The sequence below is a fragment of the Phocoena phocoena genome, chromosome 1 (assembly GCF_963924675.1).
Source record: "Phocoena phocoena chromosome 1, mPhoPho1.1, whole genome shotgun sequence".
NCBI classification, from domain to species: Eukaryota; Metazoa; Chordata; class Mammalia; order Artiodactyla; family Phocoenidae; genus Phocoena; species Phocoena phocoena.
Genome location: NC_089219.1, coordinates 58217321 through 58235516, shown reverse-complemented (window position 1 = coordinate 58235516; position 18196 = coordinate 58217321). Strand labels below are relative to the sequence as shown.

The following is an 18196-nucleotide window of genomic DNA, read 5'->3' as shown; positions in this document are numbered from 1 at the left end:
AAGAAAGTAATTAGTGAATTACAGAAAATCTGATAATCTCCATAGCAAGTAGTGGGAGTATAATCCTGTATAGGAATTCACAGTGGACTTGCCCTCTCTAAGGGTGGTTCTTACCTTGCAGACAAAATTCTCTTTCATTTCCTTGGGGGCTTTCACCAGCAGCTGTCAGAGCTGTCATCCATAGAATGTATGTCACTCTGGACCGCAGGCTGTCTATGGGATGAGAATTTGGGGAGACTCTATAGGGAATTTCTGAAAGAAAGATAAATATAAAGGTTAAGGCACAAATTAAAGGAAATATCTGAATGTGGGCTCTTACTCATTTTTATTTGTTAATGCTTCATTTAATTTGAAAGAGAAAAGCACATTGCTGCTTTAAAGTAGTCCTAATTCATTAATACTTAACACTTTAAAAGGCCCTAGGCACTGTCATTTATGAAGGCACCACTTCACAGCATATCAGAAGAATTACATTTTTTTCCTGTGGTAAAATCTTTTCAAAGAATTTTTATTATTTTGCTTTTGAAACTATTTAGCTGTAGTAACTAACTTCTTTTATTTCCTATGACTATAATGTTTCCGACATTTATCAGGTATATTTGAGAACTCCTGGGGAGGAAATTAAATGTACAAATTATTTTCAACGGGATTTTTAAGCAAGCTAAGTTTAGCAATTAATGAAATAGACATTTAGTAACATTTATTAATTCTGACTTTCTTTTTTATTTTTTGGTAAGTTCTGGGTACTGGTCTTAGTGGGTTTAATCATTGATCTGCTTCAATTTGACATAAAATCTAAAAAATGAGAACAATGGTACTTAAGATTTATTTTGGTAGTTCAAGGCTAGACTGTCAGTTCTTTATGCTTTTAACACCCCTGCAGGTTCTCAGCAAGTAAGATTTTGGTTTTTGAGCAATGTGTTTATGCTGTTTCTTTCCTCCAAGAGATATGAATATCTGTAGCCTTTAGTAAATAGGCAGTCTCCTCCTCCAGGGCTCTGCTGGGTGTGAGTTTTGGAGTGACCTCTCAAAAACTGAGGGGGGCTATAAAATCGAGGCAAGAGCTTTGACAGGTGTAGCCTACTGGTTTGCTCAGCAGACCTGTGTGTGTGCTGGTGATCAAAGTGGAAACTAGAACTCAGCACTTTGTGCCTCAACATTATTTACTGTCTCACAAACCCCAGGGCAAGTCAGATTTTGACCCTGTGTGCTGAATTTATTTCAACAGTCACACATATTTGTTGAGTGTCTGCCCTGGACAAGGCACCAAGGCACAGAATCTGCCTCAAAGAGTTCACCATCTAGTAGGGAAAACAGACCCCTTACACTCACTGACCCCTACTTACTATGTGTGACCAGCAAGATGGAACCCTGTATTATTGCATCCACTCCACCCAAAGGAGCTGAGGCCTGAGCAGATCATTTAACAGCTGTGACTATCAGAGCAATTTCTATATTTTACATCCTTTTGAGAAAAAGTACCATGTGGAAAATTCCCAAGCCTACTTTAACCTGATGAAATTGCTTGCACAGACTTCAGCTATATGATTACACTAAAATGTCTCTTATTCCCAAGGCAGGGGACTAAAACAATAATTTGGGAGAGACTTTCTGCTCATCTTGCTGCAGCAAAGCATAGGCGAGCATCAGGGAGTCAGTCGTCCAACTGTGTTAGGGCATCCTTAACTCCAGGAGTGAATGAGCCGTTGGAACACAAGGGAAGGAGTTTGAATGATCTGTTGGGCCAAAAAAGTTTACGCGTAAACGCAGATACATGCACATGTGTATATTTGAAGAATAAAAATAGAAACTATGGGGGAAGCCAAGAGGAGGGTGATGGTGTCAGCAGTTTGGTTGGCAAATAGGTTGAGATGAGTAAAGGAAGAAAGAAGTCATGCAGGAAATACTGGTTCTGCTGCCTTGTCTGGGCTGTGATCTCTGGCAGAGATAAAGGAGGCCATTCTGTTCTTGGATCTGAAACTTTAGGTTTAAGGTGGTTAAATGACAAAGGCACCAGTTTAGTGCCAATCATCTGAAAGGTCACCAGTAAGAAGATCAAGTGGTACCAGGCAAAACAGCTGCATGGCGCCTGGAAATCAGCTTTTATCTAAACATCTGCATTGGTTTGACAAAGCCCACGGCAGTATTAACCCATTTGTTACTCAAAAAATACTATTTTTATTAAGCACCTACTGGGTGCTTGGCTGTATTATAGGTAAGGGGGAGACAATGGTGAACTAACTGCCATGGCTTCTGCCCTCATGTTGGCAAAAACAGCCAAGTGATAAGTAGAATGTGTGTGCCCATAGAGCAGTGCACATGGCAGTATCAACAAACTTCCAGAGGAGTGGCTGTGTACCCAAATCACCTGGGGAATGCAGATGCCCGACCCCAGGGCTACCCCGCTCACCTGCCCAGGCAGGCGAAGTGTTCCTACTGCACCCTGCTTGTGCTGTTAGGGGCCGTGACAGAAGACGCCTCGGAACTCCATCCTCCTTTTGCTGATGTGGAGCCTCTCTGCTTTCTTTTTCCCTCCTCCTCAACCTACTGCCCTCTACCACTCTCTAGAAATGGCACTTGTGGATTTGCCAATGATTTCTGGTTGCCCAATGCAATAGTAGGTGTCAGTCCTTGATTACAGCACTGACATATCAATTTTGTGTACATTTCCATCTCCCTGGGTGCACTGTGAGCTCTCTGAAGATAGGGAACAGGTCTTTGTTCATCTGTAAGTGCTAAGAGGGAAACCATCTAAAACTGGTACAAAACAGGGCTTTGAATCTGCACCTTCTCCCCTTTAAACTTATTTTAAAATACCCTTACACAGACTTTAGATTCATCAGATTTGGTGCAAAAAAGGTAGGTAATTTCTTCAACATCTATAAGAGCAGATTTAAGAACCATCTAACCATGTTGATCTTGTTGTAAATAAGCATCTTGGTTTAAATTCTGTCAAAATGAAAAATTGGGGGGGAGCAAATTTCATATGAAGTATTCCAAATGGCTCATGATGAGATCAATTGATTCATCACCTTTGGGGGTGCATTTCAGAACTGACCCTGACAGTGGGGAGCAGTTCTGTTCAGTGATCTGCTGTATTTAACAATGGTGGATTATTAAGCTGATTATTGTAAGATCCTACAGTGGAATACTATAAAGCTGTTAAAAAGTCCACATGGATTGATGTGGAAAGATCTCAGTATGCATTATTGAGAGGCAAAAGTAAGGTGCAGATCAGAATACAGATGTTTATCCCAAATGTATGCATTAAGTTTTTTTCTGGACGAACACACAAAGAACTGCTAACAGCCTAAGTATGGAGGAAGGGATAATTTCCACTTTATATCTTTTTGAACTATTTTAATGCTTTTACTATATACAAGTATTATTTATGTAATAAGAAATTAATTAGCTTTAAAAGTCATAACTTTTAGAGAAGCAGTACTGCAGATCTAAGGTCAAGAGAGAGGACCAATTCCTCAGGTTTCCCAGGTAAAAATCACTCTGCAGGCAGCCCTCTGACACCTACATCTCAGGCTGGCTTTGTTACATTCTTCTTGGACCTAATAGTTCTCACGAAGGAATAAAATGGTTGCTTCTTTATGATAAATGCTCCCGAAAGAAAGCCAGCTGCCTATGAAATACTAAAGGGAAGCTCAAGCCAGGAAAAACAAAACAAAACTGAGTAAATCAAAGATTAGAACATTAAATCTGGCAAGTGACTTGGAACTGCTCGGTGAACGAGTGATGAAATCATTTGAGATAATGCTCCAGCCAGAATTTAATTGCTTTAGTCTTACAGCACAATTATGGGTCATAAGGAGTTACTTAAATTGCATTTTATCCATTTAAGGAGAAAATAATATGCTATGATGGTATTTGCAAGTGTGGTGATTCGAAGATTCTCCAAATGCATTTCCTGCAAGCCTCAAGGGTCTATATAATAGTATCAAAGCACGCTTATTGCTTTTTGAAATGCTATCTCCCCATATGAGTAAGCTCCTTGAAAGCCTCGTCCAGTAACTTCATTTCTTCAATTTGCTTGGCATGTAACACATATTCAGTAACTTTGTGTGTGTGAGTGTGTGTGTGTGTTTAGATGTCTATTTTTCTTCATTCAATTAATTTCACATATATTTATGGAGCACCTCCTAAGTGCCAGGTATGGTGCTAGCACTTGCACACCCTTGTGTTTTCCCAACATCTAAACAAGAAAGACCCTGCTGGCTTTGTTTCTCACACATACCACAAAGCTGAGGCTGGGAATTGGAGTCCTGTTCCTTCCAATATATCCTGTAATGGAGGATGCAGCCCATTTGCTCCCGGGCTGGAATTTCATTCCATGAAATTAAAATGCTCCCTTTTTCCTCTGAGATGGCATTAATGTGGGGGCCACTCAGTGGTGCTGTGAAGTAGAACACAGGAGGCTTTTGTCACCCTCCAAATCCAAACCATTAAACTACAGCAAAATTGGGCAAAAGGTCCCAAGACTCACCTTTGTGTTTAGAGTTACCCCGGATGGAGTTGCATCCTCCCTGGTCCCCTGAAAGTGCATGCACACGGATTTCATAACAGATGTAGGGTTTTATGTTTTCTGCAAGACATAAAGACAGACGCTACTCCGGGTGAAACAAGGATTTAAAGAAAACCACACAGACAGCTTTTGAAACAAAACTCACCTTCAAGGAAAAACTTTGACTTTTACAAATAAATTATTTGCTGTTTACAGAAAAGTAAGGGTGGTGTTTTGCAGACATACCACCGGAACGGCTCTTCTAATTCCCTAGATGCTTATCAGGCTCTGACAGGGTAGCATGGGATGACACATTCAGGCGTGACTAATCAGGTGTGCTCAGTGCAATCTACCCCCTTGTTCCCCCCCTTCCCCCCCTCCCCCCCTCCCCCCCTCCCCCCCTCCCCCCCTCCTCGTACCATGTTCCACTCAGATCTCAGTTGTTTCACAGCTTGGAAGATTAGGAAGATACCTGGGAATGTTAATACTCCTTCCTAGCTTTTTTTTTTTTTTTTGCGGTACGCGGGCCTCTCACTGTCGTGGCCTCTTCCGTTATGGAGCACAGGCTCCGGACGCGCAGGCTCAGCGGCCACGGCTCACGGGCCCAGACGCTCCGCGGCATGTGGGATCCTCCCGGACCGGGGCACGAACCCGTGTCCCCTGCATCGGCAGGCGGCCTCTCAACCACTGCACCACCAGGGGAGCCCTCCTTCCTAGCTTTTAAAGTGCCACACTTGGCAGTTTTCTGTCAGTCATGAAGTTTATTGGCAAGTCACTCTTCCCTTCCCGAACTCCCTATTTCCATGAATCTCAGATTTCTACTTCCTGTAAAGAAAAGTCCCCTCTCATAGATACTGCCCATGACATATCTTTAAACTCCCAATGAAAGTTTAAAGGAAAAAGATTATTTCTGTTAGGTACCTAACTGTAGTCTCACGTGGTCAGGGTAAGGCCTCTCTCCCATATTGTTCAATGCCCTGCCATAGGTAGGTCTGGTCCCCTACACTGACAATTGATTAGGGTTTAACATTTTCGTTTTTGGGAAGAAGAATTTTACATCACAAAATAATTTACTAGTGTGTGTGTTATATAAAAATCCATTGTCCCTTAAATATTCCAGCAAGTAGGTAGTATATGAAGCTCAGACGTGCAACCAGTACCGTCAGAAGGGACCATGAGGAAATCAAAACTCACACCATGGGTGAGTTCCAACTCGCATCCGTGAACCGAGTGAAATGGAGCGAGGCTGCAATCAGCTTAGTCCTGTAATCCAAAGATACTTTGTGGGTAGCCTCCAGACCCAGAAGCTCCGAGGGCAACACGGAATATGGAATCATTTCATTTGGGAGGGGCTGGTGCCTGGCTGCTCTGTCGCTAGTTCTGGAAGGGACCCACCAACCACCGTGCCATGTGGGAGTTCCAGATGAGCTCATTAGGCAAATGGTTTCGTTGCATTTTGCCATGCAAAGTGTGAGTTCAGGGCAGAGGCCTTGGGGAGCTGCTGCATCAGAAGCTGTGGGTTCCTTCTTATGAACAGCCTACCCTTTGGGGAGGAGGGAGGAAAATGTGGCTCCATAACTTAGCTGACATTTTCCTTTCTATGAAGAGCAGAGCCCTGGCAAGCTTGTTCCCCAGTTCTGACCTTAAGAACTCCTGTTTTACTGGCTAATTCTTACATGAACACCCCCTAATCATTGCCTGCTCCCTACCTCAAAACTTCCTTAGCCTTTGCTGCTGGTGGATGAAGCCCATACTCTTTTTTTTGTTGTTGTTTGTTTGTTTTGTTTTTGCGGTACGTGGGCCTCTCACTGCTGTGGCCTCTCCCATTGCAGAGCACAGGCTCCGGACGCTCAGGCTCAGCGGCCATGGCTCACGGGCCCAGCTGCTCTGTGGCATGTGGGATCTTCCCGGACCAGGGCACGAACCCGTGTCCCCTGCATCGGCAGGCAGGCTCTAACCACTGTGCCACCAGGGAAGCCCGAAGCCCATACTCTTAACATTTTCATTTCTTTCTACAGTCTGGCTCCAACTTCCAGGCTTATATCTTGAAACCCCCAGGCATGCACATATACCTGGCACCCTTGGGCAAAGGCTCTGTCTTCACATTTATAAACCACCTCTTAGGTGGTTTTTCTGCAGAAAGCTAAATTCACCTATTAAGTCTGGGAGAAGGCAAACATTAAATGATCAGCAATGAGGAGTAATCGCAGAGGAAGTATGATGGGACCATACAGAAGAGGGGCCCAAATAGCTAGGCATCAGGGAAGGTTTTCTAGACACTGTGATGTCTACATATTTGTAAAAGGAGTGTCTCTATAAGGTCAGAACTGTTTTCAGCAAGACAAGACAGGACTGACAGTTTCTAGCCTAGGCCACACCAACTTATAATCCAGGAGGTGGACTTCATTGTAGTCTGCTCCAAAACACCCAACTTGGCCCCAGCCAGATGCTGAGAAAAGACTGGTAAGGATCTGATGACAATGAGTCATCTTACTTATTGGAGAGGGTTACTTTGAATTCATGATAAGTATGAGTTAAATTTTAAGTGTTTATTTCCAGAACATAACATCAACACAGACTCATAGTTGATCAAGTGTTTTCAAGTGGGAGAACAACTTGAATTAATAGTTATCTTACCCAGTATTATTCATTTTAGTCAAATGAATATGTCATACTTAGGAAACATTTTATCTTCCTAAGTATGAAAAACATTCTCTCTTGTCATCTATTTTATGCATTGTGTGTAGAATATAGAATTTCTAAAAGGAAAGAACTGTAGGGACTATATAGTTCAAACTATCCCAAAGGGGTAAATCCTAATACAGTTTATAATAAGCTTTCACAATTATATAGCAGTTTAGAGTTCAGTAAATGCCTTTCCTACCCACTGTTTCATCTGATTTGACGGGCACAACAGCTCTAAAGGAAAAATGGTTCTACTGCAACAACTCTAGGGACAGAGGACACACTGCCTTGAGGGGCAATCAACTGTCCTATTAGAGACCATCAAGTATAAGGAAAGTTCTTTCTCAAAATTGAGCTGACATCTGTCTTCTTATAATTTTTATGCAGAGGGCCTTCATTATGCTCTCCAAAACAACAAAGGACACATACTCTTTCTTATATACACGTCGAAGCCAGTAACAGCCATCAACCACCCCCCACTGCCCCAATCCAGAATTCTCTTCTATGGGCTAAGTGGTTTCCACATTAAAAGTTCCAGACCCGGGCTTCCCTGGTGGCGCAGTGGTTGAGAGTTCGCCTGCCGATGCAGGGGACATGGGTTCGTGCCCTGGTCCGGGAAGATCCCACATGCCATGGAGCGGCTGTGCCCGTGAGCCATGGCCGCTGAGCCTGCGCGTCCGGAGCCTGTGCTCCGCAACGGGAGAGGCCACGACAGTGAGAGGCCCGTGTACCAAAAAAAAAAAAAAAAGTTCCAGACCCCTAATGGCTTACTCACTTTCCTCTGATGTTCACTGGATTATCCAGGCAGCACTCTTTTTATTTATTTATTTATGATTTATTTATTTATTTATTTATGGCTGTGTTGGGTCTTCGTTTCTGTGTGAGGGCTTTCTCCAGTTGTGGCAAGCGGGGGCTACTCTTCATTGCGGTGTGCAGGCCTCTCACTATTGCGGCCTCTCTTATTGCGGAGCACAGGCTCCAGACGCGCAGGCTCAGTAGTTGTGGCTCACGGGCCTAGTCGCCCCGCGGCATGCGGGATCCTCGCGGACCGGGTCTTGAACCCGCCTCCCCTGCATCGGCAGGCGGAATCTCAACCACTGCGTCACCAGGGAAGCCCTAACTAACCTAACTTTGATATGCAAATAATACCATTTCTCTTTGGGAAAATTAAAATAAGAAGAATTTCACTAATAGGTTTTTGGTAACGTATTCATCGGTAAGTAAGGGAGGCCTATGAGTACTTTAAACACAAAACAATCTTAGAAGCTGACTGTGGGGCTTCCCTGGTGGCGCAGGGGTTAAGAATCTGCCTGCCAATGCAGGGGACACGGGTTCGAGCCCTGGTCCGGGAAGATCCCACATGCCACGGAGCAACTAAGCCCGTGCGCCACAACTACTGAGCCTGCGCTCTAGAGCTCGCGAGTCACAACTACTGAGCCCCACTGCTGCAACTACTGAAGCCCACACGCCTAGAGCCCATGCTCCGCAACAAGAGAAGCCACCGCAATGAGGAGCCCGCACACCGCAACGAAGAGTAGCCCCCGCTCGCCGCAACTAGAGAAAGCCTGCGTGCAGCAACAAAGACCCAACACAGCCAAAAATAAAAAAATAAAAAAGAAGCTGACTGTGGCTAACAGAGTAAGACACTTCAGAGTTTGTGAATTAAGAACTTGAAAAAAAATAAACCTGAGACCTTGCCGTTTAATGTTTGTTTGGCAAATGTCAACTGCCTGCTGTGTGACTAGGACTAGATCGCTCCTCTGAGAGAAGAGGTTAAGGATTCTTTTCACTGGTCAGGAATGGCAAGCCCCATTTAGGGATTGCTATGATGAAAGCTAAAGGGCAAGTGTCACACTCTGATGGGAGGAAGATGTGCACCACAGCAATCATTTATAAAAATGATTAAATGAGCCTTTGGCTACCTTATTTTCCAATTGTCCAATGTGGTTTATGCTCAGGATTGAACGGTTGACTATTTGTGAGATTTCTTTTTCATTTAAATTCATATTGTATGATACAGAAATTTAGATTGTGCTTGCTCCAAGGGTAAAATGAAATTGTAAAAAAAAAAAAAGGAAAAGGCATTGATTAACTTCTGTCCAATTATTTGAATACATTTTCAGACACTTTCTATCACTTGATTTTAACCACTGACAGATTCAGAATTTGAGGACTAGAGACACCAATTATCATATAGATAATTCTGGATTTATCACACAACTAGTAAGTAGCAGAATTGGAAATGAAAGATCTTCTGGTTTCCTCATCTGTACAATGGGTATAATAAGTCTTGCTACACATGACTGTTCTCAAAATTAAATGAACTCCCAAATGCAAGGTGTCCATCACACTGACTGGCTACTACTTAGCTCTCAGCCATGTTTGTTGGGTTCATTATTCAGTCATCTCATACGGCACTGTATCAGGCACATAAGTTTTCCATAAATTCTAGAGTTTTTAGTTAATCAGTGAGTCTTCTATGGCTGCAGTGGTGCATCCTGATGGGCTCTAGGTCATCACTATCCTTCTTCTCATGCAGCTGCCTGTAACTGAAGGCATGACTCTGGGTTCCCACCTGCAATTTCCTCAAAAAACGTGAACTTAGAAACCCTCTAGAAGGAAGGTGGATAATGAAGTACCTGAAATCAGAGCAGACAGGTTGTAGGGGGGACTCCACAACCAGCCTAGAGGGGGCTGCGTGCTGGCCCCCGGATGGAGTTCCCTCCATTCCACCACATACTCCTGCACAGCAGTGGCAGCTTTCACTGGAGGTGTCCATGTCACCATGAGGTTGTCCACGCCCTCTGAGTTTGCTGAGACCTGTTGAGGAGCCAGCAACCCTTTATGGGGAAAGAGGGGGAGGGGTAAAAGTAAAATCACAGTGGATAAAGACATAGAAAACAACAACTCAACCCAGCAAAGTTGTAGCAAGAACCGATTTCTTTTAAAGAACTTCAGGTTCACAGATTTTGTTCATCCAGCTTCTCAGATCAGTGCCAGGACCCTATGTAGTGTTATTTATGAAATTATTTTCCCCTTCACCTTCCATTTCACTTCCCATTTCTGTGTCCCCAAAGGTACCTGCTCTAGTGAATATAATATGCATCCTTCTAATCCACCTCCCGTATGTTTATTTACATATATATGTGTCCTTGAGAATTAGTGTTGCTTTATGCTGGTGTGTTGAATTTTCATGAAACATGTTTGGAGTAAATCTAATGCATTTCCTAACTTTTTATTTCACTCAACATTATGTTTCCAGGATACATCCATCCTGCTGCTATATGAAAATCCAGCTCATTCCTTCAGACTGCTGCCTCAACCCTGTCTTTGTCCAGTCTCCAAGTGACAAGCAGTAGCTTCCTTCCAACTTTTTGCCAACACAAACAAGGATGCAATGAACATTCTCTAGCATGTCCTCATGTGTGCCTGTGCAAAAGTGTCTCTCTCACCCTCCTACACTGTTGGTGGGAATGTAAATTGGTAAAGCCACTATGGAGAACAGTATGAAGGTTCGTTAAAAAACTAAAAATAGAGCTACCATATGACCCAGCAATCCCACTTCTGTGCATATATCCAGAGAAAACCATGATTTGAAAGGATGAATGCTTCCAATATTCATTGCAGCACTGTTTACAATAGCCAGGACATGGAAGCAACCTAAATGTCCATCGACAGAGGAATAGATAAAGAAGATGTGGTACATATATATTAATACAACGGAATATTACTCAGCCATAAAGAGGAACGAAATAATGCCATTTGCAGCAATGTGGATGGACCTAGAGATTGTCATATAGAGTGAAGTAAGTCAGACAGAGAAAGACAAATATCATTTATATATGGAATCTAGAAAAATTGTTCAGATGAATTTATCTGCAGGGCAAAAACTGAGTCACAGATTAGAAAACAAACTTATGGTTATCAAGGAGGGAAGGGGTGGGTGGGATGAACTGGGAGATTGGGATTGACATATGTACACTACTATATATAAAACAGATAACTAAAGAGTCTGCTGTATAGCACAGGGACCTCTACTCAGTGCTCTGTGGTGACCTAAATGGGAAGGAAATCTAAAAAAGAGTGCATATATATATATATATATATATATATATATATGTATAACTGATTCAATTTGCTGTACAGCAGAAACTAACAATATTGTAAAGCAACTATACTCCAATTTATTAAAAAATTTTTTTAAATATCTTTATTGGAGTATAATTGCTTTACAATGTTGCGTTAGTTTCTGTTGTACAACAAAGTGAATCAGCTATAAGTATACATATATCTTCATATCCCCTCCCTCTTAAGCCTCCCTCCCATCCTCCCTATCCCACCCCTCTAGCATTGAGCTGATCTCCCTGTGCTACGCAGATGCTTCCCACTAGCTATCCATTTTACATTTGGTAGTGTATAGATGTCAGTGCTATTCTCTCACTTTGTCCCACCTTCCCCTTCCCCTCCGGTGTCCTCAAGTTTGTTCTCTACATCCGCATCTTTATTCCTGCCCTGCCACTAGGTTCATCAGTACCATTTTTTTAGATTCCATATATGTGCGTTAGCATACGGTATTTGTTTTTCTCTTTCTGACTTCACTCTGTATGACAGACTCTAGGTCCATCCACCTCACTACAAATAACTCAATTTCATTTTTTTTATGGCTGAGTAATATTCCATTGTATATATGTGCCACATCTTCTTTATCCATTCATCTGTCGATGGACACTTAGGTTGCTTCCAAGTCCTTGTTATTGTTAATAGTGCTGCAATGAACACTGTAATACATGACTCTTTTTGAATTATGGTTTTCTCAGGGTATATACCCAGTAGTGGGATTGCTGGGTCATATAATAGTTCTATTTTTAGTTTTTTAAGGAACGTTCATACTGTTCTCCAAAGTGGCTGTATCAATTAATATTCTCACCAACAGTGCAGGAGGGTTCCCTTTTCTCTACACCCTCTCCAGCATTTATTGTTTGTAGATTTTTTGATGATGGCCATTCTGACTGGTGTGAGGTAATACCTCATTGTGGTTTTGATTTGCATTTCTCTAATGATTAGTGATGTTGAGCATCTTTTCACATGTCGGTTGGCAATTTGTATGTCTTCTTTGGAGAAACGTCTATTTAGGTCTTCTGCCCATTTTTAGATTGGGTTGTTTGTTGTTTTGATATTGAGCTGCATGTGCTGCTTGTAAATTTTGGGGATTAATCCTTTGTCAGTTGCTTCGTTTGCAAATATTTTCTCCCATTCTGAGAGTTGTCTTTTCGTCTTGTTTATGGTTTCCTTTGCTGTGCAAGAGCTTTTAAGTTTCATTAGGCCCCATTTGTTTATTTTATTTCCATTACTCTAGGAGGGGGTCAAAAAGGATCTTGAGGTGATTTATGTCACAGTGTGTTCTGCCTATGTTTTCCTCTAAGGGTTGGATAGTGTCTGGCCTTACATTTAGGTCTTTAATCTATTTTGAGTTTATTTTTGTGTATGGTGTTAGGGAGTGTTCTAATTTCATTCTTTTCCATGTAGCTGTCCAGTTTTCCCAGTTCCACTTATTGAAGAGGCTGTCTTTTCTCCATTGTATATTCTTGCCTCCTTTGTCAAAGATAAGGTGACCATAAGTGTGTGGGTTTATCTCTGGGCTCTCTATCCTGTGCCATTGATCTATATTTCTGTTTTTGTGCCAGTACCATACTGTCTTAATTACTGTAGCATTGTAGTACAGTCTGAAGTCCAGGAGCCTGATTCCTCCAGCTCCTTTTTTCTTTCTCAAGATTGTTTTGGCTATTTGGGGTCTTTTGTGTTTCCATACAAATTGTGAAATTTTTTGTTCTAGTTCTGTGAAAAATACCACTGGTAGTTTGATAGGAATTGCATTGAATCTGTAGGTTGCTTTGGGTAGTATAGTCATTTTCACAATGTTGATTTTTACAATCCAAGAACGTGGTCTATCTCCCCATCTGTTTCTATCACCTTTAATTTCTTTCATCAGTGTCATAGTTTTCTGCATACAGGTCTTTTGTCTCCTTAGGTAGGTTTATTCCTAGGTATTTTATTCTTTTTGTTGCAATGGTAAATGCAAGTGTTTCCTTAATTTCTCTTTCAGATTTTTCATCACTAGTGTATAAGAATGCAAGAGATTTCTGTGCATTAACTTTGTATCCTGCTACTTTACCAAATTCATTGATTAGCTCTAGAAGTTTTCTGGTAGCATCTTTAGGGTTCTCTATGTATAGTATCATGTCATCTGCAAACAGTGACAGTTTTACATCTTCTTTTCCAATTTGGATTCCTTTCATTTCTTTTTCTTCTCTGATTGCTGTGGCTAGGACTTCCAAAACTATGTTGAATAATAGTGGTGAGAGTGGGCAACCTTGTCTTGTTCCTGATCTTAGTGGAAGTGGTTTCAGTTTTTCACCATTGAGAACGATGTTGGCTGTGGGTTTGTCATATATGGCCTTTATTATGTTGAGGTAAGTTCCCTCTATGCCCAGTTTCTGGAGAGTTTTATTATAAATGGGTGTTGAATTTTGTGAAAACCTTTTTCTGCATCTATTGAGATTATCATATGGTTTCTATCCTTCAGTTTATTAATATGGTATATCACATTGATTGTTGTATATACTGAAGAATTCTTGCATTCCTGGAATAAACCCCACTTGGTCATGGTGTATGATCCTTTTAATGTGCTCTTGAATTCTGTTTGCTAGTATTTTGATGAGGATTTTTGCATCTATGTTCATCAGAGATATTGGCCTGTAGTTTTCTTTTTTTGTGACATCTTTGTCTGGTTTTGGTATCAGGGTGATGGTGGCCTGGTAGAATGAGTTGGGGAGTGTTCCTCCCTCTGCTATATTTTGGAAGAGTTTGAGAAGGATAGGTGTTAGCTCTTCTCTAAATGTTTGATAGAATTCGCCTGTGAAGCCATCTGGTCCTGGGCTTTTGTTTGTTGTAAGATTTTAAATCACAGTTTCAATTTCAGTGCTTGTGATTGGTCTGTTTATATTTTCTATTTCTTCCTGGTTCAGTCTCAGAAGGTTGTGCTTTTCTAAGAATTTGTCCATTTCTTCCAGGTTGTCCATTTTATTGGCATATACTTGTTTGTAGTAATCGTTCATGATCCTTTGTACTTCTTCAGTGTCAGTTGTTACTTCTCCTTTTTCATTTCTAATTCTGTCGATTTGAGTCTTCTCCCTTTTTCTCTTGATGAGTCTGGCTAATGGTTTATCAATTTTGTTCATCTTCTCAAAGAACCAGCTTTTAGTTTTCTTGATCTTTGCTACTGTTTCCTTCATTTGTTTTTCATTTGTTTCTGATCTGATCTTTATGATTTCTTTCCTTCTACTAACTTTGTTTTTTTGTTGTTTTTCTTCTTCTTCTTTCTCTAATTGCTTTAGGTATAAGGTTAGGTTGTTTATTTGAGATTTTTCTTGTTTCTTGAGATAAGATTGTACTGCTATAAACTTCCCTCGTAGATCTGCTTTTGCTGCATTCCATAGGTTTTGGGTCGTCGTGTTTTCATTGTCACTTGTTTCTCAGTATTTTTTGATTTCCTCTTTGATTTCTTCAGTGATCTCTTGGCTGTTTAGTAGCGTATTGTTTAGCCTCCATATGTGTGCATTTTAAAAGTTTTTATTCCTGTAATTGATATCTAGTCTCATAGCGTTGTGGTCAGAAAAGATGCTTGATACGATTTCAATTTTCTTAAATTTACCAAGGTTTGATTTGTGACACATGATGTGATCTATCCTGGAGAATGTTCTGTGTGCACTTGAGAAGAAAGTGTATTCTGTTGTTTTGGGGTGGAATGTCCTATAAATATCAACTAAGTCCATCTGGTATAATGTGTCATTTAAAGCTTGTGTTTCCTTATTTATTTCTGTTTGGATGATCTGTCCATTGGTGTAAGTGGGGTGTTAAAGTCTCCTACTATGATTGTGTTACTGTTGATTTCCCCTTTTATGGCTGTTAGCATTTGCCTTATGTATTGAGGTGCTCCTATGTTGGATGCATAGATATTTACAATTATTATATCTTTGTCTTGGATTGATCCGTTGATCATTATATATTGTCCTTCCTTGTCTCTTGTAATTGTCTTTATTTTAAAGTCTATTTTGTCTGATATGAGTATTGTTACTCCAGCTTTCTTTTGATTTCCATTTGCATGGAATATCTTTTTCCATCCCCTCACTTTCAGTCTGTATGTGTCCCTAGGTCTGAAGCGGGTCTCTTGTAGACAGCACATATATGGGTTTTGTATCCATTCAGCCAGTCTGTGTCTTTTGTTTGAGGCATTTAATCCATTTACACTTAAGGTAACTATTGATATGTATTTTACTATTACCATTTTCTTGTTTTGGGTTTGTTTTTACAAGTCTTTTCTTTCTCTTGTGTTTCCTGCCTAGAGAAGTTCCTTTAGCATTTGTTGTAAAGTTGGTTTGGTGGTGCTGAATTCTCTTAACTTTTGCTTGTCTGTGAAGCTTTTGATTTCTCTGTCGAATCTGAATGACATCCTTGTGGGGTAGAGTAATCTTGGTTGTAGGTTTTTCCCTTTCATCACTTTAAACATATTTTGCCACTCTCTTCTGGCCTGTAGAACTTCTGTTGAAAGATCAGCTGTTAACCTTATGGGGATTCCCTTTTATGTTATTTGTTGCTTTTCCCTTGCTGCTTTTAATATTTTTTCTTTGTCTTTAATTTTTGTTAGTTTGACTATGTGTCTTGGCATGTTTCTCCCTGGGTTTATCCTGTATGGGACTCTCTGCGCTTCCTGGACTTGATGAACTATTTCCTTTCCCATGTTGGGGAAGTTTTCAACTATACTCTCTTCAAATATTTTCTCAGACCCTTTCTTTTTTTCTTTGTCTTCTGGGATGCCTATAATTCGAATATTGGTGTGCCTAGTATTGTCCCAGAGGTCTCTGAGACTGTCCTCAATTCTTTTCATTCTTTTTTCTTTATTCTGCTCTGTGGCAGTTATTTCCACCATTCTATCTTCCAGCTCACTTATTCGTTCTTCTGCTTCAGTTATTCTGCTATTGATTCCTTCTAGAGTATTTTTAATTTCAGTTATTGTGTTGTTCATTACTGTTCGTTTGCTCTTTAGTTCTTCTAGGTCCTCGTTAAATGTTTCTTGTATTTTCTCTATTTTATTTCCAAGATTTTGGATCATCTTTACTATCATTACTCTGAATTCTTTTTCAGGTAGTTTGCCTATTTCCTCTGCATTTATTTTATACTCCAATTAAAAAAAAACTGACTCTCTCTCTCTCTCTCTCTCTCTAAATGCACAGAATTTCTTGATTATAGACTAAATTCACCTATTTCACTAAATACAGCCAGGGTGATCTCTAAAATAGTCAGTTGACACTCCAACAAGAAAAGCATAAGAAGTTCTCATTTCCCCACCAGCACTTGGTATTTTCTGACTTTCTCATTTTGCCAATCTGGTACATGTGAGGTGGTATTTAATTGTGGTTTTATTTTCATTTTCTGATTTCTTATGAGGCTGAGCTTCTCTTCCCATATTACTAGCTGTGTGACTTTCCCCTTCTCATACTTCACTCATTTTTTCTGTTGTGTTTCCTGTCTTCTTCCTGACTTGCAGAAATAGCTTTTATATTCTAGATATTAATCACTTGTTAGTTTTCAACACCAAATATATCTCACTCCAGTCTTTCAATCTCTGAAAACTTTATGATGTGTTTGTTGCACAAACATACTTTGATGTGGGTAAATTTATCCACAGTTTGTGTATTTTGAGTCTTGTTTATGAAATCCTTTCATTCTGGGGTCACAAAGATACTAAACTACATTTCCACCCATTGGCTTTTGGTTTTACCTTTCACATTTAGGTTTTTAATCCAAATCTAGGTAAAGCGTATTTTTTTTTAAGGGAATAAACTTTATTATTTTTTCCACACAGTGACTCCATTTTTCCAAATGTGGTTTCATCCCTGTCCCACACCAAGTTCCACACATTCATGGGTTTGTGTCTAGGTCAGCTTCTTCACCAGAACACACTGGTTACATTACGAGGCTCTGTGACACCTGACTCTCTGGTGGTTAAAGTCCCTCCTCATTTTGCTCTTCTTTTTTCAAAGTGGTCTTGGGTATTCAAGAAACTTTATCCTTCCATATAGCTTTTAGAATCAGTTTATCAGAGTCCTCAAAAATTTCAGCTGGTACTTTTATTGGAATTATATTAAATTTATAGCTCAATTTAGACAACATTAAATTGTCCCATTTATAAATATGCTGTCTATTTGAAATTATTTAGGTCTCCTTTTATATCTTTTAATGGAATTTCAAAAATTCGTCCTTAAAGTTTAATGCATTCTTTTTTAGGTTAATTACTAGACACTTTATACTATTAGTTTGCAATTTAAATGGCATCTTATTTTCTACTGCTTTCTCCAGTATTAATTTGTGTATGTTATTCTTATTCTGGCAGACCTGCTAAACTCTCTAATTAGTTCTAATAATTTGTCTATTGCCCTTGTTAAAATTTCCATGTAATAATCTTATTAGCTGTACACTTCAAATATCTTCTCTCTTCAATCTTTGAATTAAATCTTATGCTTTTTTTTTTTGCTTTTATATTGTAATTTTACAGAGAATGTTCCTACATATCTTAATTACAATGATGCTTGCTGCATGTTTTTGGTAGAAAGTCTTAGCAAAGCTAAAAAGTTTTCTTTTATTCATAGCTTTCAAATAGATTTTATTTTTATAAAATACAATTTATTTGGGCTTCCCTGGTGGCGAAGTGGTTGAGAGTCTGCCTGCCGATGCAGGGGACATGGGTTTGTGCCCCGGTCCGGGAAAATCCCACATGCTGCGGAACGGCTAGGCCTGTGAGCCATGGCTGCTGAGCCTGCACGTCCGGAGCCTGTGCTCCACAACGGGAGAGGCCACAGCAGTGAGAGGCCCGTGTACGGCAAAAAAAAACCCACCACCAACAACAAAAAAAACTATTTATTTACTAAAAACTTTGTTTTA

At 40.3% G+C, this 18196-nt stretch overlaps 1 protein-coding gene across 4 annotated transcripts in view; it reads right to left on the bottom strand.

Annotated features, from left to right (window-relative positions):
• IL12RB2 (interleukin 12 receptor subunit beta 2) overlaps window positions 1-18196 on the bottom strand; it is a 69466-nt gene that overhangs the window by 10508 nt on the left and 40762 nt on the right. For 3 of the 4 annotated variants that reach the window (XM_065873094.1, XM_065873088.1, XM_065873113.1), the window contains exons 9-12: window positions 9838-10038; window positions 4496-4594; window positions 4247-4405; window positions 115-252 (exon numbers count right to left, since the gene is read on the bottom strand). In XM_065873094.1, the coding sequence (XP_065729166.1) occupies window positions 115-252; window positions 4247-4405; window positions 4496-4594; window positions 9838-10038 (597 nt within the window). The remainder of the gene's footprint in view (window positions 1-114; window positions 253-4246; window positions 4406-4495; window positions 4595-9837; window positions 10039-18196) is intronic. The other variant, XM_065873104.1, reaches the window with a different exon arrangement.